Source organism: Biomphalaria glabrata, chromosome 16 (genome assembly GCF_947242115.1).
Source record: "Biomphalaria glabrata chromosome 16, xgBioGlab47.1, whole genome shotgun sequence".
Lineage (NCBI taxonomy): Eukaryota > Metazoa > Mollusca > Gastropoda > Planorbidae > Biomphalaria > Biomphalaria glabrata.
The window spans coordinates 647,122-660,199 of record NC_074726.1 but is presented as its reverse complement, the minus strand read 5'-3'; the positions used below and the strand labels follow the sequence as shown (position 1 = coordinate 660,199).

The 13,078-nt window shown below is 33.6% G+C and overlaps 1 protein-coding gene across 2 annotated transcripts; it reads right to left on the bottom strand.

Moving 5' to 3' along the window:
- Positions 1 to 546: 546 nt before the first annotated feature.
- Positions 547 to 4,697, bottom strand: LOC129923511 (uncharacterized). 2 transcript variants are annotated; one of them, XR_008775476.1, is made up of 2 exons: positions 4,576 to 4,697; positions 547 to 1,965 (listed from the first exon to the last, which is right to left on the bottom strand). XR_008775476.1 is itself a non-coding variant. In XM_056014812.1 (2 exons), the coding sequence occupies exons 1-2, from the start codon at positions 2,246 to 2,248 to the stop codon at positions 1,314 to 1,316; spliced, it is 660 nt and encodes a 219-aa protein (XP_055870787.1). In that variant the 5' UTR covers positions 2,249 to 2,966; the 3' UTR covers positions 595 to 1,313. The 2 variants fall into 2 exon arrangements, 1 of the variants encoding a protein (XP_055870787.1); XM_056014812.1 differs by lacking the exon at positions 4,576 to 4,697 and adding an exon at positions 2,241 to 2,966 and having other exon boundaries at positions 595 to 1,965.
- Between the last annotated feature and the right edge of the window lie 8,381 nt (positions 4,698 to 13,078).

The following is a 13,078-nucleotide window of genomic DNA, read 5'->3' as shown; positions in this document are numbered from 1 at the left end:
TTTTTTTTCGACCACATTTTTCACCTGCGGTCACATCATTATTTTTCTTTTTTTTTATGAAAATTAAACATATTGCAGCCTATTACCTATGATATACTATCAATAAACTACATGTGAAAAATTATTAGTCTAAATTATACAGAACTAAAGATTTTGAGATTCTTGTGGACAACATGCACCTAAAAATACATTTTGAGAAAAACGCATTTAAAGTTTTTAAAATGATATAAAATATTTATTGCAACCATAAAAATGAAAAAAAAAGGGGAATATTTACATAATATAACATAATAGATAATAAAAAAAACTATTCATTAAAATGGCCTGATTGATAGGTTGGACCTTCGAGAACCTCTGCCCGGTGCTCATGCTCAATTCTTCGTTTTTTCAATTTTTTTCTCCTGGACACTTATGTGATTGATCTTTTTCTAACAACAAGCTGTAGTTTGACATTTCGCTTTTTCTCACTAGAAGAAATGTTCTTTAGTGTCCAGGGAACGCCTAATATGTCAAATACTGATGCCAACAGGTCCATTAAAACAGCAAGGTATGTCGCCGTCCTTAGTTTTTAATGTTGCGAATTCTGTTTTGGGGCATCTTTGCCAAATGAGAGAATGAAAAGATTCATTGGCGTTTTGTGTTCCCATTCTTGAACATGTTTTTAACAGATCTGTGTCTGTTATAGGAAATAACAGTTTTCCTATTTCTGATGTGATGGTCTGATTATGTTTTTTGTATGGCTGTTTTAGTGCCTCTGATCTCTTAAAGTGTGACACCAAGATGTAGTGCCATCAGGACACAACCTGTGGTTATGATCTAGGTCTGAGCTCATCATATGAAAAAATGAGCCCATAACAGCCAGCTTCATTTTTTTGAATGTCAGGAGCATTTTGGCGCAGAACTTTGGAATAGTTATTTGTAATTTTTTCAATTTTTGGCTTTGTAAGCCTATAATTTAGTTCTTTTTTGTTAGACATTTTTAAATTGTTCAAAGCATTAAACATTCTTTTTGAGATGTGGTTAATGCAGTCCTCTTTTAAGATTTCTACATCATATCCTGAGTTGGTAATGGCAGATGAATGTGATTTACTATCGCCATCACACAGCATCATGCCATAAACAAGTTTTCTGATGCCACAGAGTGAGAACAAATTTTGGATGCTGCTGCGGCCTCCATTGCATTTGCTGAGCCACTGAAGTTTTTTTGACACATATGCTTAGAGGCATCAAAATTTAGTTCTGCAGAGTTTGAATCACAAGCACAGCAATAATTTGATAGGACTTCGGTGTCGATGACGAGTCCAGTATCAAAATCAATAACTGCCAATTCCTGAATGAGATGAGTGGCCCCTTTTATGCCAAGTCCCATCAAAAGAAACTGTAATAACAGGACAGCCTGTTGAACTTATTCTATCATCTGTAGTCAGAGGTTGTGAAATGTTTCTTCCATGCACAACAGCAGATGCCCTAATCATACATTCTTCACCAGCTTCAATTATAGCAGTGTTGACTATGTTAGCTAGATTGTTATAAGTATTTCTGTGCATGCAGGGCATACTCATAAGTCCAGAAAACCTATCAAATTTAGAATGCGAGATTCCAGATTCTTTTAATGCAGCGACAGCGCAGACATTAATATCCAGATGAACATTATTACTTTTTTTTGAGGTCCAGTCATGCCACAAATATGTTTCACAATTTAGGCATTCGATTTTAATCAAATGAGCCATGCCTTTTGATTGTGTGATGCACATGGTTAATTTTTTGTCGAAGCAATGTGGACAGCACAACAAGGAGACCATTGTGGTCAATTCCATTGAATTCATCATGACGTATATGAAATCTTCAGGCAGCCTCTTATTGGTGTTATCAGCGTTAGTAATTGCAGTTAGAATTATTTTTCGTTCAGCTGCACTTGCAGGCTGCGTTGTTGCTGCTTCAGATCCAGCTGTATCCAAAACAGAGCTGCAAACAAATAGAAAAAAATTAGAGGTTCTTTAAAAAAAAATTCAATAGTATGAAAGTACACGTCACATCTATTTATGTACAACATGAAGATTATTTTAAATTTTATATTGCATTTTAGGAATCATATATTGTATTCATCAAAAAGTAAAAAATGTAAAGTGACATGTTACATGTAGATCTATATATCATGGTTCATACAACTTTTGTGAAAATGAATTCCAGACATTTATCTTATGTTTTCCAGACTTACTAACAGTAAAAAGGATGGCTACCTGAGCATGCCATATGTGCTCTGGACTGCTGTATTCGTGATCTTGGGTTCAAACCCTGCCAATAACTAACCCCTGTCGTACTGTGGGAGGTTTGGACTAGGGTGTAATAATAATTTTCAATTATTAAGGAACATACGGTACAAGGGGGAAAAAAAGTCACTAATCTTGTAGCACTTAGACTTGGGAAATTTAATAGGCCCTATATAGTTCAATAGGCCTAACTTAGTTGTAAAATCTTATTCTTAATCTCATAACTAGTCCAATAGTTTTATAATTTTTATATAGATATTTAGTGGCGTAAACATTAGACACTAGTTAAAAAGTAAAGACTTATTTAGACTAGCCTAGGTTAGAGGGCCTACCTCTAGTAGGCCTATAATTCTATTGGAGGAGATAATTTAAAATAAAGATCTAGAGATAGATTAACTGTATTGAACTTGAAATTTAATTTGTAGTAGTGGCTTACTTATGTCTAATTCACAATAGGCCTATGCCTATGTGAATACTGACTTGTTTTTTTTAACGGGGTAAAAATTGATAATATTGATCTAAATCTATATCATAACCATACTAGATTATAATTATAGATCTATATGCTAAGTATGCTAGATCTAAATCTAGACTTAGATCAAGACTAAATCTAGTAGTAGATCTAGTATTCTAAGTCTTTTTAGTTTTTGAGTTTAGACTCAAGATCTATATTCTACATTGAATAGATTTGGGGAAAAAAAAAAAATCTAGTAATCTAATTTGCGCATAGATGAAGACTAAATCTAATTCTAGACCTAGTAATGGAAGTCATTCTAAAGGCCTAGTCTTTTAGTTTAGAACCAAGTGCGCATAGACAGCTGCCAAATAATTAACCTAAAAAACTAGGGGCCTTCGATGGGAAGTTTTACCGATCTTATAGGCATATTCTATGTTGACTAGATATATTATAATATAATTTGTTTTCTTTATTTAATGGGGGGGGGGGGGGGGGGTAATCACATATAGATCGAGGCTAACATTAGGCTAGTAGAAAACCTTGATCTATTAAGAAGTGGCGCATAGATCAAGACTAAATCTAGTAATCTAGTCTAGTAGAATTTAGAATTTAGTAGATCTAGTAGACCTAGAACAGATATAGATCTAGTAATAAAAGTCGCGCATAGTCATAGATCGAGACTAAATCTAGTAGTAGACCTAGATCTAGTAAACTATCTAAGTCGCGAATAGATCGAGACTTTTAAATCTAGTAGTAGACCTAGATCTAGTAAGTCATTCTTGTTGCCAAATATTTTTGGTTTAGACTCAAGATCTAGATCTAGACTCTCTATATATATTCTATATTGACGTCATTGACGAGATATATTTGTTTTCTTTATTTAAAAGGGGGGGGGGGGAGTTTCGCCCATGCATAAATAAATCTAGGCCAAAAACTTCCCGACCTTTGGTAGCCTAACTGAAATTTGATCGACCATCTAGATAATATAGAATAACATCTTCTAATCATCATCTTTTTTGAAGTAACGTCTGTATTATATAAGATAAGATAACAGCAGTCATAATAAACTAGTTACTAGTCTAGGACTAGATCTATTACTAAATCTGATTTAAGTCTACAGTACACCATCTAGAAATTGGCTGGCATTTCACCGACATGCCGTGGATTGCGCATGCTTTCACAATAGATAGATCTAGTAGGCCTATTAATGGAAGCCTCTATGCCCAACTAGATCTAGCAGCCTAGCGTTTTACCGGTTACGGCGCCTGAGGGCTGAATGACATCGGATTTTTTTTTTTTTTCAAATTCCAGACATTTAACAAAATTGCATCGAAAAGTAGCAATTTTCCAGACTTTTTTAAGACTGAAATCTGAATTTTGAAATTCCAGACTTTTTCCAGACCGCGTACGAACCTTGATATATGTATTAGATCTTAAAAAAAAAAGACCAAGTTGAAGTCCTACATTTACAACTACATTACATGATAATCTAGATCTAGATTTAGAATCTAGATTCTAGATCTAGATGTCTAGATCTAGTCAATCTAGAATTTAGAATATCTAGTCATTCTAGTTCTAATGTGATCTATGTCCCTAATCTATACTAGATCTAGATCTAAAAAAGGTTAGATCTCTATGTTTGCAATCACTTTCATGATATTTATTTAATGTCTAGATCTATATTATTATATATAGACTAGATGTGATTCATTGATATGATAAACACGTTGCGTTTGTCGAATTCAAAGATTGATGAAGCAAAGTCAAGTGATTATCATCATTATCTCATTATTTTATGTGTAAGCACACGCTGGTCTAGTAAATAAAAAACTCTAGATTTAGACTTACCTTTGTAATTATGCATTTGTCTTTGAAGCATGTCTTCCTCTGGGCTTACAGTAACGTTTTTTCTTTCCAAACATATAACCTTTTGTTGGCATTTCTGAGTTTGAATAATGAATCGAGGCTTTCAAATGATTACAGAAGAAGGACCGGTTCACGTCATGTGCGCATGCGTGTAAATTTTGTTGTCATAGTTACCAATGTAGCTTTGATAGTGCGCATGCGTAAATATGGCTTAGTGAGTGTGTATATGAGGATATAGGGAAAAAAAAGAGGTAGTGACGTATTTTGAAAGTTTATATTTATAGAATGAGAAACCATGCACATAATCGGAACTAGAAAAGTAGACCTTTGTATCGATACCATCTGTTAGGGATAAGAGCGTACATTAGCTTATCAAATTTAGCTTACAAAATGTTGATTTTTAACCAAAACATCAAAATTTTGCTTATACATCTACTTTTAAAATACAAAATTGATGTATAAAGCGCAGTTTTTTTAGTATTCTGATAGGGAATTCGTTTTCTAGACATTTTAAACTATTAAAATCAATTAATTTTAAAATATCGATATTTTTGACCTAGATCGATGTTTTCTCACTGTGCATCCCCCTTAAATACGCAGAAGTCCGAATTTAAAGATCCATCCCCCCAAAAAAAAGCACAAGCCGATTTCAAATAGCCACTACAAATAACAAACAGGTCGATTCAAAACAGAAACTACGAATAATGTTCATATATGAAAAATGCACAAGTCTATTCAATCAGCCACCCCCAAAAGAGTAGAAGTTGATTCTAAATAACCACAAAAAAAAAAAAAAAAAAAAAACCAACATAGGTCCGATTCAAAACAGTCATTACAAAAAAGACAAGCCTTATTAAGTCCTTAATTAAGATCATTCGGGAAATACCAAAAATAAAATACAAAAGCTTTAAAGCAAGCCTGCAGATTATCAGTATAGGTTGTTCCAAGATTTCGAATCTGTCAACAACTGTTCTTACTAAGCATCTAGGAGGTAAAAAGAACCTGTGCAAGAAATTTCTTTTTAATAGGTGCGACAATGTAAGAGATTTCTTGGTTTTCGAAGACAAGCTTTATAATTTCCTTATTAAGTTGATTGGGAAATATCAAAAATAAAATACATAGCTTTCATAGCAAGCCTACGGTTTTTCGCAAATTGTGGTCCTAACGTTTTGATTCTTTCGAAACCCGTTCTTAGTAAGCATCTAGGAGTTAAAAGAAACCTGTGTACGAAATTTCACGTAAATAGAAGCGACAGTTTAAGAGATATCTTGATTTTCGAAGACAAGTCTTATAATCCCCTAATATTTATTTATAGTTGATTTGGGAAATGCCAATAATAAAATACAAAGCTTTGATAGCAAGCCTGTGGTTTTTCGCAAATTGTGGTCCCAACGTTTTGATTCTATCGAAACCCGTTCTTAGTAAGCATCTAGGAGGTAAAAGGAACCTGTGTACTAAATCTCACTTGAATAGAAGCGACAGTTTAAGAGATATCTTGATTTTCGGAGACAAGCCTTATAATTTCCTTATTAAGTTGTTTTGGAAATACCAATAATAAAATACAAAGCTTTGATAGCAAGCCTGTGGTTTTTCGCAAATTGTGGTCCCAACGTTTTGATTCTATCGAAACCCGTTCTTAGTAAGCATCTAGGAGGTAAAAGGAACCTGTGTACTAAATCTCACTTGAATAGAAGCGACAGTTTAAGAGATATCTTGATTTTCGTAGACAAGCCTTATAATTTCCTTATTAAGTTGTTTTGGAAATACCAATAATAAAATACAAAGCTTTGATAGCAAGCATGTGGTTTTTCGCAAATTGTGGTCCCAACGTTTTTATTCTATCGAAACCCGTTCTTAGTAAGCATCTAGGAGGTAAAAGAAACCTGTGTACGAAATTTCACGTAAATAGAAGCGACAGTTTAAGAGATATCTTGATTTTCGAAGACAAGTCTTATAATCTCCTAATATTTATTTATAGTTGATTTGGGAAATACCAATAATAAAATACAAAGCTTTGATAGCAAGCCTGTGGTTTTTCGCAAATTGTGGTCCCAACGTTTTGATTCTATCGAAACCCGTTCTTAGTAAGCATCTAGGTGGTAAAAGGAACCTGTGTACTAAATCTCACTTGAATAGAAGCGACAGTTTAAGAGATATCTTGATTTTCGGAGACAAGCCGTATAATTTCCTTATTAAGTTGTTTTGGAAATACCAATAATAAAATACAAAGCTTTGATAGCAAGCCTGTGGTTTTTCGCAAATTGTGGTCCCAACGTTTTGATTCTATCGAAACCCGTTCTTAGTAAGCATCTAGGAGGTAAAAGAAACCTGTGTACGAAATTTCAAATAAATAGAAGCGACAGTTTAAGAGATATCTTGATTTTCAAAGACAAGTCTTATAATCTCCTAATATTTATTTATAGTTGATTTGGGAAATACCAATAATAAAATACAAAGCTTTGATAGCAAGCCTGTGGTTTTTCGCAAATTGTGGTCCCAACGTTTTGATTCTATCGAAACCCGTTATTAGTAAGCATCTAGAAGGTAAAAGGAACCTGTGTACTAAATCTCACTTGAATAGAAGCGACAGTTTAAGAGATATCTTGATTTTCAGAGACAAGCCTTATAATTTCCTTATTAAGTTGATTTGGGAAATACCAATAATAAAATACAAAGCTTTGATAACAAGCCTGTGGTTTTTCGCAAATTGTGGTCCCAACGTTTTTATTCTATCGAAACCCGTTCTTAGTAAGCATCTAGGAGGTAAAAGAAACCTGTGTACTAAATTTCACTTGAATAGAAGCGACAGTTTAAGAGATATCTTGATTTTCGGAGACAAGCCTTATAATTTCCTTATTAAGTTGTTTTGGAAATACCAATAATAAAATACAAAGCTTTGATAGCAAGCCTGTGGTTTTTCGCAAATTGTGGTCCCAACGTTTTGATTCTATCGAAACCCGTTCTTAGTAAGCATCTAGGAGATAAAAGGAACCTGTGTACTAGATTTCACTTGAATAGAAGCGACAGTTTAAGAGATATCTTGATTTTCAAAGACAAGTCTTATAATCTCCTAATATTTATTTATAGTTGATTTGGGAAATACCAATAATAAAATACAAAGCTTTGATAGTAAGCCTGTGGTTTTTCGCAAATTGTGGTCCCAACGTTTTGATTCTATCGAAACCCGTTCTTAGTAAGCATCTAGGAGGTAAAAGGAACCTGTGTACTAAATCTCACTGGAATAGAAGCGACGGTTTAAGAGATATCTTGATTTTCAGAGACAAGCCTTATAATTTCCTTATTAAGTTGATTTGGGAAATACCAATAATAAAATACAAAGCTTTGATAACAAGCCTGTGGTTTTTCGCAAATTGTGGTCCCAACGTTTTGATTCTATCGAAACCCGTTCTTAGTAAGCATCTAGGAGGTAAAAGAAACCTGTGTACTAAATTTCACTTGAATAGAAGCGACAGTTTAAGAGATATCTTGATTTTCGGAGACAAGCCTTATAATTTCCTTATTAAGTTGTTTTGGAAATACCAATAATAAAATACAAAGCTTTGATAGCAAGCCTGTGGTTTTTCGCAAATTGTGGTCCCAACGTTTTGATTCTATCGAAACCCGTTCTTAGTAAGCATCTAGGAGGTAAAAGGAACCTGTGTACTAGATTTCACTTGAATAGAAGCGACAGTTTAAGAGATATCTTGATTTTCAAAGACAAGTCTTATAATCTCCTAATATTTATTTATAGTTGATTTGGGAAATACCAATAATAAAATACAAAGCTTTGATAGCAAGCCTGTGGTTTTTCGCAAATTGTGGTCCCAACGTTTTGATTCTATCGAAACCCGTTCTTAGTAAGCATCTAGGAGGTAAAAGGAACCTGTGTACTAAATCTCACTTGAATAGAAGCGACAGTTTAAGAGATATCTTGATTTTCAGAGACAAGCCTTATAATTTCCTTATTAAGTTGATTTGGGAAATACCAATAATAAAATACATAGCTTTGATAACAAGCCTGTGGTTTTTCGCAAATTGTGGTCCCAACGTTTTTATTCTATCGAAACCCGTTCTTAGTAAGCATCTAGGAGGTAAAAGAAACCTGTGTACTAAATTTCACTTGAATAGAAGCGACAGTTTAAGAGATATCTTGATTTTCGGAGACAAGCCTTATAATTTCCTTATTAAGTTGTTTTGGAAATACCAATAATAAAATACAAAGCTTTGATAGCAAGCCTGTGGTTTTTCGCAAATTGTGGTCCCAACGTTTTGATTCTATCGAAACCCGTTCTTAGTAAGCATCTAGGAGGTAAAAGGAACCTGTGTACTAGATTTCACTTGAATAGAAGCGACAGTTTAAGAGATATCTTGATTTTCGGAGACAAGACTTATAATTTCCTTATTTTAAGTTGATTTGGGAAATACCAATAATAAAATACAAAGCTTTGATAGCAAGCCTGTGGTTTTTCGCAAATTGTGGTCCCAACGTTTTTATTCTATCGAAACCCGTTCTTAATAAGCATCTAGGAGGTAAAAAGGAACCTGTGTACTAGATTTCACTTGAATAGAAGCGACAGTTTAAGAGATATCTTGATTTTTGGAGACAAGCCTTATAATTTCCTTATTAAGTTGATTTGGGAAATACCAATAATAAAATACAAAGCTTTGATAGCAAGCCTGTGGTTTTTCGCAAATTGTGGTCCCAACGTTTTGATTCTATCGAAACCCGTTCTTAGTAAGCATCTAGGAGGTAAAAGGAACCTGTGTACGAAATTTCACTTAAATAGAAGCGACAGTTTAAGAAAGATCTTGATTTTCGAAGACAAGTCTTATAATCTCCTAATATTTATTTATAGATCTAGTATCCTATTATTTCCGACATTTGGATATTTCCGGTATTTGGTTTCGCCCTTACCAATATAAACAACCATATTCATATTGGTTTACGTTCGATTGACGACTGCTGATAAAGTTTTCTGTACACTACGTGTGGACTTATTATTCAACTTCTAAATCTATATGTAGGCAAAAAACTTAAAAATAAATAGACCTTGTAGATTTGTAATTCTAGATCTATATAGATCTAAAACTTATAAGACCAAGACTTAGCCGGCAAGCTAGGCTGAGAGAGGCCTTATTCCGGGCTATTAAATTAATGTGGCAATTCGATGATCAACTAAACAAATTATCATTTTTTTAGTCCTTGCCATAACTGATGTCTCTCAATCAAAACTTAGAAATAATTAGAAAAGTAAAGCCTATCAAAGCTTGCAATACACATGTGATCTAATTCTAGACTAGATCTATAGATTTATCTAGATTATCAACAGTTCGCTTTCACTTTCAGTGGATCTGATTTCACTACTAGATCTATAAGTATAACTACTACAAGTTGTAGTACAAGATCTGATCTAGATCTATAGGAAAGGCCCATCAGCGAAATGGCATACAAAGTGAACACCTCCCGGTATTTTTTATCCATTCTTATTTATTTCAAAAGTAACTGCAGAACTAATAAAATGGTGTTACAAAGACATTTTTTTACATTTCCCACATATTCACTTTTGTTTTCCCTCAATAAAATAAAGCGTAGCTAAAGGTCAAAGTTGACATGTATGGAAATTTCATTCTCAAAACATTTCCAGATAAACGAGAATAGGTCCGAACTTAAGGCGATTTGCATATTATGCTTCTAAATTGACGAGGAAATAGTTAGCTAGAATAGCTAAGGCTATTCATTCCGTTGAAAAAAAAATATTATGGGGTGTTCGCTCAAAATGACCTTTTTAACTGAAAACCTATTCAGCGAAACCCCTATTATAAGCTTAAAAAGCCATTAATAATAATTTAGTTACTGATTTAATCTATTTTTCTTTTTGTCTTATCTATTGTTATTGTTTGTAAACTGAAATATTAAAATAATAGGCCTATTTTTAACCTTAACCCAATGTCTTCGATTTCGAAGATTAAGGATGAGTGCATCACTACATGTTTCACATGACTACGCCCAGTTGCGACCAGCATATTTTCCTGCATTTTCTTTCTGTCTAAAATGTTTGACTCGCAGCTCTCCAACAGTCTCTCAAAGGTCATATGCTGGCAGCTACTTTCCTCTATGCCAGTGAGGGTGAAATGACGCTTCAGTTGATCTTAACAGCGCTTATACGGGATACGGGGGGGGGGGGACCTCTGTTTTGCCCTCCTCCTTTTTTTTTAACTGTCTGGTTAACCTCTTGTTACTAATTAATGAGATTAATATGTGTATAAATGTTTAAAAGAAGTGCAGAATTCATTTTCACAGGGTTACCCCACCATTCTGAGATTAGGTTTTCAGATCTCCAACAGTTTTCCAGGAGAAAATATTCGATTTCAGGATAGGAAAAAACGCGAACTATATATTTAGTAATAAATATAAGAGTTACCATATTATATACATTTATAAAATTACAAGATCTCTCCTGAGCCTTTCTTCTCCATGCCCGAAAACCAAGCTGTTGTAGATCTGTCTCCATACATCATCAATCCATCGCATTCGGGATCTGCCATTTGGGTCAATCAGCTTTTGTGTGTGGGGGGGATCGAGTTGATGGCGCTTAAGTGCACTGAACATAATTTCTTAAAAAAAAAATAGTTGAGTAACGAGAGTTTATGAAATGGAGAGTAGTACGACGTGGAGTAGCCTATAGGAAGGTGGCGTGATAGAATTTTGTAGTTTCTTTATTTCTTTTAAGAAAAAAAATTGATCGCAAGTTTCGTAGGCTATATAGACATCAGTTTCAAGCAGAGAAAGGAGATGTGGAGCACGAGAAAGTGAAAACAAATTTAGGCTTTATGCCACAAGGAGGACAATAGTTATAATGCTTCATGGAAGAAGTTAGATGATAGAACTAATTGAAGCATAATTTCCTATATTTTAACATGCTATTTCGCTATTTTTTACGGCCTTTCGCTCATTATGACTCCCGCGAAAATTGCGTTAGCTGATTATGTCCGACCCATACCGCAAGTTGACTTGAATTATAAATTTAATAGCTGATATGGAAAAAAGAGTCAAATTTAGTTTTATAGCCCAATAGCTGAGGAGTCCACAGATGTTTTCATTATAAAATTCTAAACTAAAAACTGGCACAAAAGCGTTCGCTATTGGTCCTATCCCATAGATATGTATAGATCTAGATCTAATTTTCTTCTACAAGATGACTAGTCTAGATTCTAGGTCTAGATCTAATTACCACTTGATATTCACTTTGTAAATAAGACATCAACTACTCAGGTCAAACATTTGTTATTGTTGAAATAGATCTATATAGATCTATAAATAAATGTTAGCACTATTGTAGAAAAAAACAAAGTCTGTATAGATTTAGATCTAAATCTAAGTGATTTTTTTATCTATTTTTTTTTAAGAAATTATGTTCAGTGCACAGTAGCACCATCAACTCGTTCCCCCCCACACAGGCTGGGCCTGTTCTAATTCTATATACAATAGATACTTAATCTCTGGATATATAATATAAATAAAAAATAAATCACATTTTATTTTTTGTATCGGCAGTCTAGAATATAGAGTTAGATCTAATTTTTGATTTCTAATAAAAATGATGGTAAAAGAAATTATTTCGATACGACTTGAGTCTATTGACATTGCATTTATAAAGCTAGAATTTTTCAGAATCTATAAATAGTAAAACTTTCATTTTCTAAGACTTAAACTCTCTCCAACACAACATTCATCACATTTTATATTTTTCAGATGAAGATGCATAGCGGGCTTCATTATATTGCTTTTGGAACAGACCCACATATAGATTAATAAAACCAGCTCTTTTGAGTAACAGGAAGGACTTGAAAACTACATATTAAAACAACAAGCAGCAAAGAAGAAAATTTAAGGCAAGATGTTTTTCTAAATATTTTGATTTATTATTTAAAATGAACTTCATTGTTTCTTTTGTTGTATGCATAATACAGAACAGGCAAATTATGAAAATAATCTTGACTAGAATCTTTCAATCTAGATTAGATTTAGATTTAACTTTTTAGAACCGATTTCCACAGGGGATGGGAATGGGCAGGGTTTAAACCCGGAACCATCGGTAAGTCTGAACAGTCCATTACACAAAATGCATGACCAGGCAGATATCTTGATTTGAATTACTAAGATACTTTATAAAAAAAAACAACTAGTTCTTGGCATCCATTGTTATTCAAACAGTTACATAGTTACAAAAATTGATCTTGAAATAAAATGTTTTTTTTTTTAAATAAACAAGTTAACTTTAAAGACCTTATGATCTATAAGGCAGATGATGTAAAGGTCACCTGTTTCTGTGGACCACGGTTAACGAGGATGTCTTGGCCAGCACAATGAACAACCACCTTACTTTTCCCCAACTAATGTCAAATACCAATTAAACCTGGTTGGACTCAGAGGTATCCCAAAATTCAAAATACCAGTCTTTAACGAGATTCGAACCTGGTACTG